General features: G+C 38.3%; 1 protein-coding gene across 4 annotated transcripts in view; it reads right to left on the bottom strand.

Annotated features, from left to right (window-relative positions):
* The window catches only part of VPS13B (vacuolar protein sorting 13 homolog B), a 495255-nt gene that overhangs the window by 119193 nt on the left and 362241 nt on the right, over positions 1–13821 (bottom strand). For all 4 annotated transcript variants that reach the window (XM_020785369.3, XM_020785367.3, XM_020785370.3 and 1 more), the window contains exons 37-39: positions 7588–7790; positions 5694–5901; positions 5213–5397 (exon numbers count right to left, since the gene is read on the bottom strand). In XM_020785369.3, coding sequence (XP_020641028.3) covers positions 5213–5397; positions 5694–5901; positions 7588–7790 — 596 coding nt within the window. The remainder of the gene's footprint in view (positions 1–5212; positions 5398–5693; positions 5902–7587; positions 7791–13821) is intronic.

Raw genomic sequence — 13821 nt, 5'->3', positions numbered from 1 at the left:
ACTAAATAATGAAGTTGGAAGGGGCCTATATGCAGTAATACAAATCAAACTATATCTGCCAGGTGATTGTCTAAATTTCTCTTGAATGCCTCCAGTGTTGGAGCACTCAACACCTCCCAAGGTAATTGGTTCCACTGTCATACTGCTCTTAACAGTTAGGAAGTTTTTCCTGATCTTCAACTGAAATCTGGCTTTCTGTAACTTCAGCCCATTGTTGCATGTACTGAACTCGTGGATGATCGAGAACAGATCTTGCCCTCCGTATGACAGCCTCTCAAGTGTTACCATGTCACAATTCTTTCAGTCTTTCCTCATAGGGCTTGGTTTCCAGTCCCCAGATCATTCTTGTTGCTCTCCTCTGAACTTTTTTCAGTTTGTCAGCATCTTTCTTGAAGTGTGGTGTCTAGAACTGGACACAATATTCAAGGTGAGGCCACAGTAGAGATGAGGGTATTCGTATGTGACTATGAATATCCCAGCACAGGTGGCATTAACAAGGGTCCACCCTATGGAGCTGGATGGTCCACTCACTGATCCACCATGGATGTGGATGGTGCAATTCTAAGAATGGCTCCTCAACATGCAATCTGCTCGCCACTCTTTGACCTTGCAGCAAGGCTTGTTCTCCCGCCTCCCACCAGGAATGCCAAGCAGATCATGCGCTGCGGAGCCATTTGAAGAATCGTGCTCTCCGCGTTTCATAGGTGAGTGGACCATCCAGCCCCATGGGGCTGGACCCCCGTTAACACCACCTGTGTGGGTATATTCACATACAAATACCCCCATCTCTAGTCCACAGGCCTTATTTTGTCTACCTCCTGTTTTCACTAGAGACACTGGAGTCTCAATCTGGGACTCTGAATATGCAAATAATGTACTTTCCAATTGAGCTTTATTGAACCACGTTTTCCCACTGCCTCTTTGGTTCAGGAACCTTCAGCCAAAGCAATATACAGTGGTGCCCCGCTGGACGATTACCCTGCTTGACGGCGAATCTGCTTAACGTTGAAATTTTTGCTATCGCTTTTGCGATCACAAAACAATGTTTAGATGGGGGAATTTCGTTTAACGTTGATCAGTTCCCTGTTTTGGGAACCGATTTTTCACTTTACACCGATCAGCAAACAGCTGATCATCGGGTTTCAAAATGGCCGCCGGCTGTAGAAAATGGCTCCCCGCTGTGTTAGGGATGGATTCCTTGCATTACAGGCATCAGAAAATGGCCACCGTATGGAGGATCTTTGCTGGATGAGCAGGTATTTCACCCATTGGAACGCATTGAATGGTTTTCGATGCGTTTCAATTGGTTTTTTTATTTTGTTTGACGACGATTTTGCTCTACAGCGATTTCGCTGGAACGAATTAACATTGTCAAGCGAGGCACCACTGTATACAATCTGCATTAATTCTCAGTATAATTAATTCTCCATTTTATGGTGAGCTATTCAAACACTATTTTTAAAAGAATATATTCATGAGCAGAAAACATCCTATAAATTACAGAATACCACAACCAAATGTGCAATAACAACATAAATGTAATGCTGGTTCCCTTTTCATCATGTTTAGGAAATCAAGAAAAAGCCTTGGAAATGAATGCAGTATTCTTGGAACACTACTTGCTTTCTTAATGTTTAGTCAAATCTCCTATTCCCGCTTAAATTCATACCAAATTGTGGTTTGAAACCAAACTAGAAGAAATAGTGGAGAGTGGTCTCCAAATCTCCCATCTCTTACTATTTAACTTTTCTGCATGCACATTTTTCCTTTTATGCAATTCTGAAGCAGCTTTAGAGGAAAGAGACAGTAACTTCATACTGTATCATAATTTTTAACACTTCAAATTAAAATGTTAGATTTTATAATATAACATGAGTTTCATTTTCATAAAATATGTACTAAGTTCTAACTATCACAAACATATATTCCAATGTAGACTGCCTGCAGATATGGGAGCTTCAGCACACACAACACTGCCTACATCCAGGTCCATACATGCACAATCATGCATCTGTGCCAAATTCTTAATATTTAAACATTTGATGTTAGAAATGTGTATTCTGTTATGTACTGTCAAGTTGCATTCAATTTATAGTGACGCTAATAGAGTTTTCAAGGTATGTGAGACACCTTTATCAGTGTCACTCACTCTTCAGTGAATTTCTATGGCCAAGTAGCATTTGAACTGCAGTCCTCTGAGGCCTAGTTGTCACTCTGTTCACTACATTGCACTGACTCTGTATAGCAAAAGTATTATTTAGGGTATAAAAGACATTATTATTATGGCAGTATAAGAAAATCTTTAAACTCTTCCTATTACAGCAATGGAGAAATACACCACATATTGTTAAATACTTATCCAGTTAAGTGACCACCAGTTTAGAATAACTGCAGACTTTTAAAACAGGCAAAGTGTTAATCCTTACTGTTGATAAGCATGGCAGAATGTTTATGGCTTTCTTTGCTAATGTTACGAACTTAAATCACTACCTTGTCATACCCAAATTATTTGGGTTTCCAAAAGGCTTGCATCTGAAATGTGAGAAATGAGTCAACCATCAGTAAAATTTGTGGTTTCCAAAAATCCCTTTCCCAGACTCTCAAATGCCAGCTCAATACTGCAGTCTTAATGCAGGATACAAAACAAAAAGGAAACAGAGTTAGCCAAAACTGAGGTATTCTTTGTTAAAAGGAAATATGAATGCCTTTAATGTTGATGACAATTATTTTCCTGTTGACTGTCACATCAAATATTGCTTAAACGTGAGACTTGAAGTAAATCTAAAGCCAAGCTCAAGCCAACCACTCCAAAGCCCACAGTGTTTTCAGTTCCTATTTTAAGTAGTTGCAAAGTGTTAAAAATTGTCCAATTTATACATTTACATTGTGTTGAAAAAAAAAATTAAGGCCAGAATCTTGTTAGTTTCTTCGGCTTGTGCAGTGGCTTGTTGCATGAACAGCTGGGAAACTTTCCAAATTTCCAGAAAGAGCCATCCAATAATAACCCTCTGGGCAAGTTTGTAAACTATTCAGCATATCATACAATGGACCACTTCACCAGCACAAAAACCCAAATTACAAAATACCACAACCAAATAAGACAAGATTCTTCCTTAAAATCCTTAGAGTATATTCCAGGGGGAAAAGCAAAGGAATGTGCTCTAACAGTCATTTCAAATGGGATGAAATAATATAATTTTTACTAGATTCTATTAATAAATATATATGATATTGGCTTGGAGCCAAAGATCCTACATGGCTTTCTTAGCTCACATATCTCTGAAAGTTTCCCCAAGCACCAGGGAAGGCTTTGGGACAGCACTGGATGTAGTGTCAAAGGGTACTGACAAGGGATGTCAGCTGGTATGTCGGCAGAGATGGGAAACCTTCTGATACTGCCAGATTATCTATGGATTCAGTTATTAGCAAGTTGTATATACATGCTGTAGGCAAGCATACTAGCCACTGCCCCTCTCTTTCCAGTTTTGCTGTTCCCCTACACATGGAGTGCAAGGAATCTGAAGAAGACAGATGGTGCAGACTCTCCATGTGACTTTAAACACAAAGAATATCAGCATCCTGACTCATGTGGCTGGCCCCCACAGACTGCGGAACTTCTTTTCACATGTGTCACTTTCCACAGGCACTAGAAAATGAAACAAAAAACTAAAACAAAGGGTGATAAGGGCTAGAGGATTTCCCACTGCCCATGGCAAGTGTGCAAAATTTACTAATGCCTTAATAGGGCTTAACTGATTTTACACTCACACAGTTCATATTATATTTCTTACACAGCTAACCTATGATTCTTCTTTTCCTTTCCCAGTTGCCCTCCTATGTCTGGATGTGTTCTCACAAACTTTCTCTCTAGCTGGCTGACTTTTGAGGAAATGGCACAAAGGATATCTGGGAGTTCTGCAAAGGCCACAGACTATCTCTGGGCGCCATGTTTGGATTCATAGGCCAACATCATCCTGGAGGTGGGCATTAAAGTTGGCCAGATATATGTCAGGATGCTGAAAAACTCCACTCCCTGCGCTAGATAGGAAATTTCAGGAGGACCGATTCAAATATTTCCATTCTACGTACACTCTACAGTACTTACCCACCTTTTATAGCAATACAGCATTCAGACCCAAAGTTGTCAAGTCAGCCCCCAGTCTGAATCGTTTAGCTGTACGGTACAGCAGAAGAGTTTGGGGGGGGGGGCAGATTAGTAAGTGTCATTTCCTCTCTCCCCTACCTTGTGAGCTGCAAACAACTCTAAAAGGCTTCCACTTGAGTCTTTAAAGCTATCTTATACTGAGTCAGACCACAGGCACACTTAGTCCTGTACTGTCAAAAGGGACTGGAAATTGCTCTCCAGGATTTCAGAATGGATTATTTATTTATTTATTTATTTATATTTTTGAGTCTACGGAGTTGTAGGGATTGAACACAAAACCATCTGAATGCAAAACAGATCCTGAAACTGTGAAAAGGTACAATCCTCTTCAGGGTTTTAGACACACTGCAACATTTTGTTACAGGTTTCTAATGGTTATATACTCATGATAGCAACTCTGTGCTTGCAGATCATTTAGTGTAAAACAGACAGCCCTGAAGTGGCTTCTGAACTGTGTTTGATTACACAAGTAGTAACTAGAAAATGTTGCTTGTTACATCAATGAAGTTCTCTACTTGCTGCATTATGACGTAACATAACTTTGTTATACCATCATTGGCTGCCCACCAAATTACAGATACTGCATTATTATTTATGGTCTAGAACACTGGTTCTTAACCTTTGTTACTCAGATGTTTTTGGACTGCAACTCCCAGAAGCCTTCACCATCAGCTCTGCTGGCTGAGGTTTCTGGGAGTTGCAGTTCAAAAACACCTGAGTAAGAACCACTGGTCTAGAATGGCCACAGGAAGATATATGCATGAGTGAGGAGTAGACCAAGATGTATGATTGGGAAGTCTGGAATCCCCAGAGTAAATTCTGACCAGTTCATCGTGAGTGGCATTATGTCCTCAGAGGCCGTACTTCTTGTTACTCTTTCTTTCAGGTTTATGGAAACCAAGAAACAGAGATACATCAGTTTCACATCATATGATCTCTGTTTTAATCTAAAGATGTGTTTAAAGCATTACTCTAAAATTAAGTTTTTAAAAATTGCATTTCAAAAGATTTTTTTTTTCAGATTAAGATAAGAACAATACTACTTACCTGAAGGACATCTCCAAGGTCTGCAGTGCTAATATCTGGATCTTCAGTGGTATTAAAAGGAACTGGAGTGATTCGCACAAGGGTAAGTACTCTGGGTTCTGGATATCTCCACAACATCATTCCTGGGTTATCCTCTGTTTCATTGTAAAACACAACTTCATAGGCACCTGGTAGTTTCTGTGCTTCTATCAAATTAAAGGGGAAAGCTGTAATGGCTTACATAATTCCTAAAACAGGAGCATGCTGTTTTATGAGACCAAGGCAGTTAAAAACAAATCCTTTTGGTTCAAAAGGAGGGAAAATAAAAAAGTTATCATCGTAGGTTTTAAATGGTCATACTAAAACAGAAAAAGAAACACATCAAAAAGCTATTTGTCTAAGATGACTCTATGCTGCTGAAAAAAAAATCTGTTGAAGGAAAGTGGCATTTAAAATGCTACTACTGACATAACTGGAAAACATTTTAAATACATTTTCATACCTGTGTCCTGTATGTACTGGAAGAAGCCTGTTCGCAAATCGTCTGAAGTGTGCTCTGTTTTAGTATCCTGGTTCCCATCTGTAGGAATCTGTACTGGGTATCTCTGAGCAGTGTTCTGCCCCTCCATCCTGTCTTCCTGTACAAGGTAACTCTGCAGAAGTCCATGCAGAAGAACTAAGCAGTTCAAGTGCTCTTGTCCCCAAAAAACCTTACGAAGAGAAAAGTAAATATCTTGAAAAACATTTAAGAATTTTATGTTTAGCCTTCACAAAGTTAGTTTAGTTATTACCAAGTTTACTTTCAGAATTTTACAGACAAACAAGCTAATGCCATTTTGAATGTTTTAGAAGACTCTGGCCTTGAAATACTGAAAAAGACATCACCTACTTGTAGTAACAAAATGCCTGAACACAAAGCAACTGCAGCACAATTTCTTAGCTGTGACCATGTTCAGACCAAACCTCATTAAATCAAGGGAGGAAAAGAAGAAAAAGAAAAAAAAAGTTCCTCAGCAATAGAAAAGGGAAAACACATGATTCTTGGCTTTTGTCGTCTCCTCACAGGTCAAGTGAAAAAAGATGGAGATGGTCTTCATGGGGGTGGAATATACCTTAAAACCCGGCTCCCAGGGAAGAAATAAAAAAGTGGGAACAGACTGCATCACTGTTGACAAGTTCAGTGGGATTTTAGTCAGATATGACACAGAAATCTTCCAATATACGAATGAAAAAAGGCCAGCAGCTTGTAGCATCTATTGTAACGGACTATTTTTTGGTATTTTAATACAGTGGTTCTTAACCTTGGGTTACTCAGGAGTTTTGGACTGCAACTCCCAGAAGCCTTCACCACCAGCTGTCCTGACTGGGGTTTCTGGGAGTTGCAGTTCAAAAGCATCCAAGTAACAAAGGTTAAGAACCACTGTTTTAATGAATGCAAAAAGTTACTTTAAAAAATTCTGCAACTGGAACAGTAAGTAACTACAATGCTGTACCTTTTAATTATAAGTAATAACCTCTAAAAAATAATTTCCCAGTCTCTGGCTGGTCCCCAAGATTCTCTTCTTCCTCCTCTCTCCCACAACAGATTCTCAGCTACATAGCAACAAAGCAAGTCCACATACTTGCATGCACACCTGTGAGCCCTCTAGAAATCACATGATGACAAAGTACTGCTTTTTGGGGTTCACATCTTTAAAACCAATTAGCTCCCACTTCTCTGCGGTCCCTTCTGTCCTTTCCCTCTGGAGGCTGAAAGAGCCTGTAACCTGCACAGTGTAATCAAATACTACAGCCTAAAGACTCTTCAGATGAGTGAAAGAGCTGCTTCTGTAGGTTGCCTTTTTTAAATCATTAAACCATTCCCCCAGTCCATCTGCAGCTGCTTCTAGCCCTTGGCTTTGCATGGGAGAGCCTGGACCTGGGCTTGTGATACCCAAGAGGATGAGAAAACTGCCATAAAGAACATGCTTCCAATGGATTGATCTATATCTATATCCATAAATGGATAGTTAAACGGATCCAGACATCTGTCATGGAACCAAGTATTCTTTTATTCCCCTCCCCCAGGTTACTGAAGGTTACTATGCTAAAAAACTTGTCACAGATCACACTATGATGCGATTATCCATGGACATTTCAATGCTGTCTATAAGGTCAGTGTTTATTTATTGGAGCTACAAGACTGGACCACAGAAGTACAGCACAGTACAGGCATGAAGAAGAAGGTTTTGCTAATAGCTAGCAAGGGACAGCCATAGCTGTATGTCAGTTCCACATATCAAAATGAAAATAGATATGGTTGTCCTCGGATGGAATACAGTACATGTTTTCATGCTGCAAATTTAAAATTGCCCAGGCACCTCTTGCCCCAAGAGTTTCAATTAGGTATTACTGACCTGCATCAGTCCACCTCTTACATCAAGGTGTACTTTTGGAACTGACAACTCCAGGCCAGGATTCCCACTGTGTTTACACCATTTGGCTTCTACAGTAATACAACAGCAAACAGGTCCAACCAGTGTTCTGCTTTTTTCCTGAAGACTTGTCTTAATAAGGAAATCACTGATGTCAAGTATTAATGATGATCCATTAATTATACCTAATATACAAATGGGGGAAAAAGGTCAATGAAGTCAGATGTGTGTTCCTAAGATGCATCTGTAGCTTTATCCTTTACAGAAACAAAGCACTCTCAGACTGGAAAGGCTCAAGCCTTGAACTTTAGCTCAAAAAATGCCCTACATAATTGTTCCACCCAAACATGCAAAAATAAGTAGTTTAACAAACTCTTTTTTTTGCTTTTGAATATTTGCACTTTTTGACAGTCAGTTTTAATACTTCAAAGGGTTTAACTTTGCATTAAATTCAATTGCTAGTTTCAGATAAAGTAGAGCTACTGAATGACCTAGGCAAGTCCCATTCATTCAGCAGGTCCAGTCTAGCTAGGATTTAGCCTTTTTGTTGTTGTTGAAAAGTTGTGTATGGAAAATTCCAATGTAGGTCTATATTGAAAAACAAAGCTTGCTTTTGCTTACCTATATAATTCATCTGAAATGGGCCATTGTTTATTACCTTAATATTTCCACTGAATATAAATTCCCAGCATTTGCTTATTAAAGGTAATTAATTATAGTTTTATTAATTACTAAACAATAACAAAAGTAATTACAAAATGCTAAAATAAGATATATGTAAGATATAATGTAATAAAAAGGCAGTACGCAAAGAAGTGCCCATATTAAAACATCCATAAAAATAAAATAAAAATAACATATAATACCTAAAAGAAAAGGTATAGGTGTAGGTTCCAGACAAGTCTCCTACTGTACATAATTCCAGGAACATGGCATTACAACTGAGAGAAGGCACTCTCACCTATAACCACCCACCTAATTCCTTTCAGCAAGGCTATCACAGAAGGTCCATTCAACTACATGTGGGAGAAGAGGCTGCCTGATATATTCTGTCTCAAGCTGTTGAGAGCTTTATACATCAGAAGGGGCACTTTGAACTGGCCAAGGAAGTAGAATGGAAGCCAAATATACTGACAAAACATACATGTCACATGATCTTATCAACCAGCCCCAGAGATAGCTCAGACAGGGCTGCGTTACATCTAGCCACTTCAGCCCCAGGGAACCATAATGGATCTCAGGTCACCTCCAAACTGCACATCTGATGTTTCAACTGAGAGTTCAACCCAAAATAGGCAACCAGGCAGAGGAGCAAAAATTGTTCTCTATATGTAATGTGCAGTTATTTAAAAAAACATGTTACGTATAGTCTTACAGCTCACATTTCCAACATCTCATTGTGAATGCGTTGTTCTTTTCATTGCATATATTCATTTTAATAGAAATAAACAATGCCTAAAAACTCTTACATTTTACTACAATTAAAAATTGTAATTAAGCCTCCTTCCAACACTTTGAACAGCAAATGCAAGGTATTGGATCTGAAGAACAGCGGTTCTCTTCCCCCACTACCAAATATGCTTTTCATATTTGGAACTGAAATTGTGAATATTGAATTTCAACATACTTAATTTGTAACGCTTATGGCTTATTTTCCTAAAGTAACTTAATATTTTAAAAAGATGAAAGATTAAAAAAACCACTTAGGTCCTACAATAGACAGCTGTTTCATGGAACTGGATTTTCAAACCTCTGCTTAAAAAGAACTTCAATAACTTCAGAACTCTACCCTGGGTGCAACCTAGAGGCACCTGTGTCAAATATGTACTATGGGAAGGAAAAGCAGATGGATTTGCTTATTAGTCTCTTTAGAAATTAAAAGAAAGGGTCTGTTTCCTTAAAATAAATCTTCCAAATGTAATTACCATGCCAAGAATAATTTCATAATATATTAAGTTATTCCTCATTAAAAATAAAGACTTATGTTACAAACAATAATGACCATCAGTTTTTTTCCCCAAGGGGGGGGGGAACATACAATTGCATGCTCAAAGTTTTAAATGAATTTGATAGCACTGGAGACATCTCAGGCCCCAACACAAGTGTTATTAAGGTGCCATGATGGAGGATAGTACATATGTCAGTGCAAAGCCACACAGACATCAGCTCCACACGCATTGTCATAGACCCAGTACAGAGCTGCAAAAATTTCTCTTAAGCATAGTTAAGAGGAAAGTTTGGAAGAGTTACTCCTTTGAACTACAACCCTAAGAATCCTCTGGCTGGAATGGCCAACTGCCATGCCAGCAGAAGCATTCTGGTAACCCCCAAAATGATGTGTGCAATCTCCGATTAATTAATCTGAAATGGACCACAGGAAGCAGCCTAATATTAAGTCTGACCGGTAGTCCACTTATTTCTGATCTTTAGGCATGGGTACCAATAGTTATTTAGCTCAAAGTGTACCATATATATATAGGGGAGGAATCGATATGCTTGGAGAAGCCCTGAAATGTGTAGGTATAGAAGATACTTTGTGAAGAAGTAAACTGTCAGTCATCTATAAAGGCTAAACACACAACTGTCATAAAAACCCACAGGTTTCCAAAAAGCCAATGGCAGGCTTTTGCTTAAGTTTGCTGAAAGGAGAAGGGAGGAGAATAAGGATGTGTATATCAAGTGAAAGAGAAACAAAACAGCAAGACATGAGATGTAGAAGATGGAGTAGAAGAAGCTTAGACAAAGATAGTCAATAATAACAGAAAAAAGAACAAGAGGAGGTAGTACCCAAGCAACAAAAGAGTTGATGTGTAAAGAGGTGACCAATCAGTGCACACAGTTCCTTCACATTTCACCAGATATATATATAACACCTAGTGTAATCAGACTGTTCACATATCATTCACCCATTGCTTATGATAACCATTGTACGTCAAGGTAAAAACTGAAAGTGTTTTGAACTCATTTTGATACTGGTTTCCATGTCAGAATTGTGTCTAATTCTAAACTTTAAAAAAGTACTCCAAGAGTCCAAAATAACAATACTTTCCTTAAAGCCACAGTTCACTTTTAATTCTAAAACTTTTCACTTTGAGGACTTGAAAACATACAATTCTTTTCCACACAATGCAACCACACTATTTTCCCCATCTATATGCATCTCCTCTCTCTGAAGTTTATTTCACCAATTGCACTAAATATAGTAAAAACTAATCAGGAGTTCTGCTTAACTAGGGTAGAAATCCAGGTCCAGTTCTATTTCAAGAGAACACAAAACTGAGTGAGCTATAAAAGCTAAGGATCTCAGTAGGTCTCCATCACCAAAGCATAGCAAAGCATGCTGATTATAGACTGCCCCATAGTGCTCACAGCACTCTCTGGGTGGCTTATAGGTTAATTATGCAGGCTACACATTGTCCCCCCCTCCCCGCAAGCTGGCTACTAATTTTACTGACCTCAGAAGAACTGAAGGTTGAGTCAGCCTTGAGCTGACTACCTGGGATTGAACCTGGGTCATGAGCACAGTTTGGCTGTAGTACAGCAGTTTAACCACTGCACCACCAGACTTAACTTACTACTGTTGATCCACAGGACCACCCAGCACATTTCTGTTATCCTGAATATTTACACCGCATGACCTCATACTGGCATCCCAGCATACCCTGAAGTGTTCCAGAAGGTTTGAATGTTGTATCTTATATTATTCTGTAAGATTTCAAGAGATCCTATAACCACTTCACATTTCACTAATGCAGCTAAAAAATGTCATAGGTAGCTTGATATAAGCTTACCCTTACAAAGTTATTCCAAGAACATTAATGTGCATTTAGTACGTTGAATATATGGAGGTATGTTTAGAATCTCACTACAACAGCACCATGGGGAAATGCTCTGTATCCAGACTGTATATATACAGAATGGCATATAAAAGGACAAAATATTCTTTCGAAGCAGTGTTCAGATCATTTGAACTAAAATGATCTATAAGAGAAAAAGCTTCTATGAATTCCAAACGAAGATGATTTACAGAGTAAAAAGCAAATGCACTGGGGATTGAAGAAAAATGTGAAATATATTCTTTATTCTAATCTTACTAAAAGCTGAACTTTTCCTCAAGGATGTTATAACTTTCTTTTTCAGCTGTTCTGATCCTTCTTTGGGGTGAAATAAATCTAGCTGTACAAATCACAGTGCACCTAATGAAGGGAGAGGGATTCTGAAAAAGAAATATTCAGCCAGAAATCATATAATGTGCAATCATGGAAGGGTTACAAGAATACTTAAGAACAACTGAAGATGAATGGCTACGAACATAACTGCAAAAGTAATGCTGAATGAAATAAAAAGTATGTTTTAGTAAAACCTCATTCAAGGGAACATCATACTTGGAAGAATCCCAATTGGTTGACAAGGGTGGACAAAAGAGAGGAGTGGTGAAACACCAGTGGAACTTATCAGCATGCCCTGGAGTCTTATTTTTTAATTTCTTAGCACTTGGTTGACTTACAAAATAAGAGATGAACTTATCCAGTTACATTCCTATTACCTGATGGGTTGGTTTAAAAAGACAAGATAAAGTTATATTCTCTCTCCCTTCTTTCCACCAACCCACAGGATTTCATGTAACTCCCTGGACTTCCAAATATTTACTGTACAATTCAGTCTTCCCCTTTAAGAGATTACAATTATAGTCAACCATTTCCATTTGGCAGCTCACAAAATCCTATGTATTTTCCTGAACAACTGTTGCGATATCCAGAAGTTAACATGTGCTTGCTGTATATTTCTTGTGGAGTGTAATAATTCAGTGCAAGAAACAAACCATTCCATGACTTTTAAAAATAGCCCTTCAGGAGACTAATAAAAATGGTCCAGAGAATGTTTACAAAATGCTGCCAGCCTTACATTATCAGGTTTCACTTTGATCTGTAACAGCTCTTGGAAGCACCATTGTGTTGATGGAGCAAAAGGCAATCAGGCTTCTTTACAAAGAGGCTTCTGTATGTCATTACAGAGATGGGACTTGGATGACTTATGCTAGCAAAAAAAATATCCAGGTATTCTTTATGCAGCTGGAAGTGGTTTAGGAATACTTGAGAAGTCTGCAAGTATGTGATGGATACTATCCAGAAACTGATTTGCATAACAATTACATAAAGACAGAAAATATTGAATTTTATAAAACTATTATATGATTTATTTTACTTTTAAAATGAGATATTACAATATGAAAGACAATGATAAATGTCAGGGACAATTAAGTAAAGACAACTATAATTAGATCTCCTGGACCTGAGCAGCAAAATTCTAAAGCTCCATATATTTTGAACTTTTCCCAAGTTATCTAAATATACAAAGCAGTCCTGCAGTATGTAGAAAGCCTTTAAGCAGCCTTCTCTTTTCCATTTAGATCTCCTACAACTCTGTCACGCAAATATTTTGAAGCCATATCCTGCTTTTTGGTCTACCTCCAAATGATGCTTCTTTGAGCTATTACAGCCAAATCTGTAAAACTTTGAAGAAAACAAGCAAGAACTAAAAGTCCTGCTTACTTCATTCCAAAGTGATTAGCAGCTTCCTTGGAATTTTTCTGTAGATTGTTTTGTGCCGTTTCCAACAAAATTGATTCTCTCTCTCTCTCTCTTCCTCTGTATGTGTTATGAGTCAGAAAAAGATGGATGGGGGCACAGGATTATAGGAAGCATCCTTATACTAGGCCAGATTATTGGTATGTTTGGGTTAGAGTGGTATTTTGGCAGTGGATCTACTGGGTCTCATTGGAAAATATTTCAAATCATCTGAAATACTCACATTAAATTATTTGAATATTTTTACATGCAGATACCAGGGATAGAACCTTGGCCTTCTTTGGGTGATAATCCATGTGGATGCAACGTGTCTGAATATTGTAACTATAAAATTCTTTTAAAAAAAAAACCCTCAGGTTTATTAATGTAGGATTTTATGCTTCTGTATCCATGATTCAAAACATCATGAAATGGCCCAAAGTTACTGAACAATACTATGCCTGTGTTGCCAGCAGCAAGGATACCAAACTTTGCATAGCAAAGGGCAGCCTGAATGTTGACAACACCAATGGCAACAGTCAAGATGATCTATAGCACTGATTCCAAAATTTGGGTCCCCATACGTTCTTGAACGACAACTCCCAGAAATCTGGCCAATATTGCTAGTGACTCAAGGTTGGAAACCACT

This window comes from Pogona vitticeps, chromosome 4 (genome assembly GCF_051106095.1).
Source record: "Pogona vitticeps strain Pit_001003342236 chromosome 4, PviZW2.1, whole genome shotgun sequence".
Lineage (NCBI taxonomy): Eukaryota > Metazoa > Chordata > Lepidosauria > Squamata > Agamidae > Pogona > Pogona vitticeps.
This window is presented reverse-complemented; position numbering and strand designations above follow the sequence as displayed.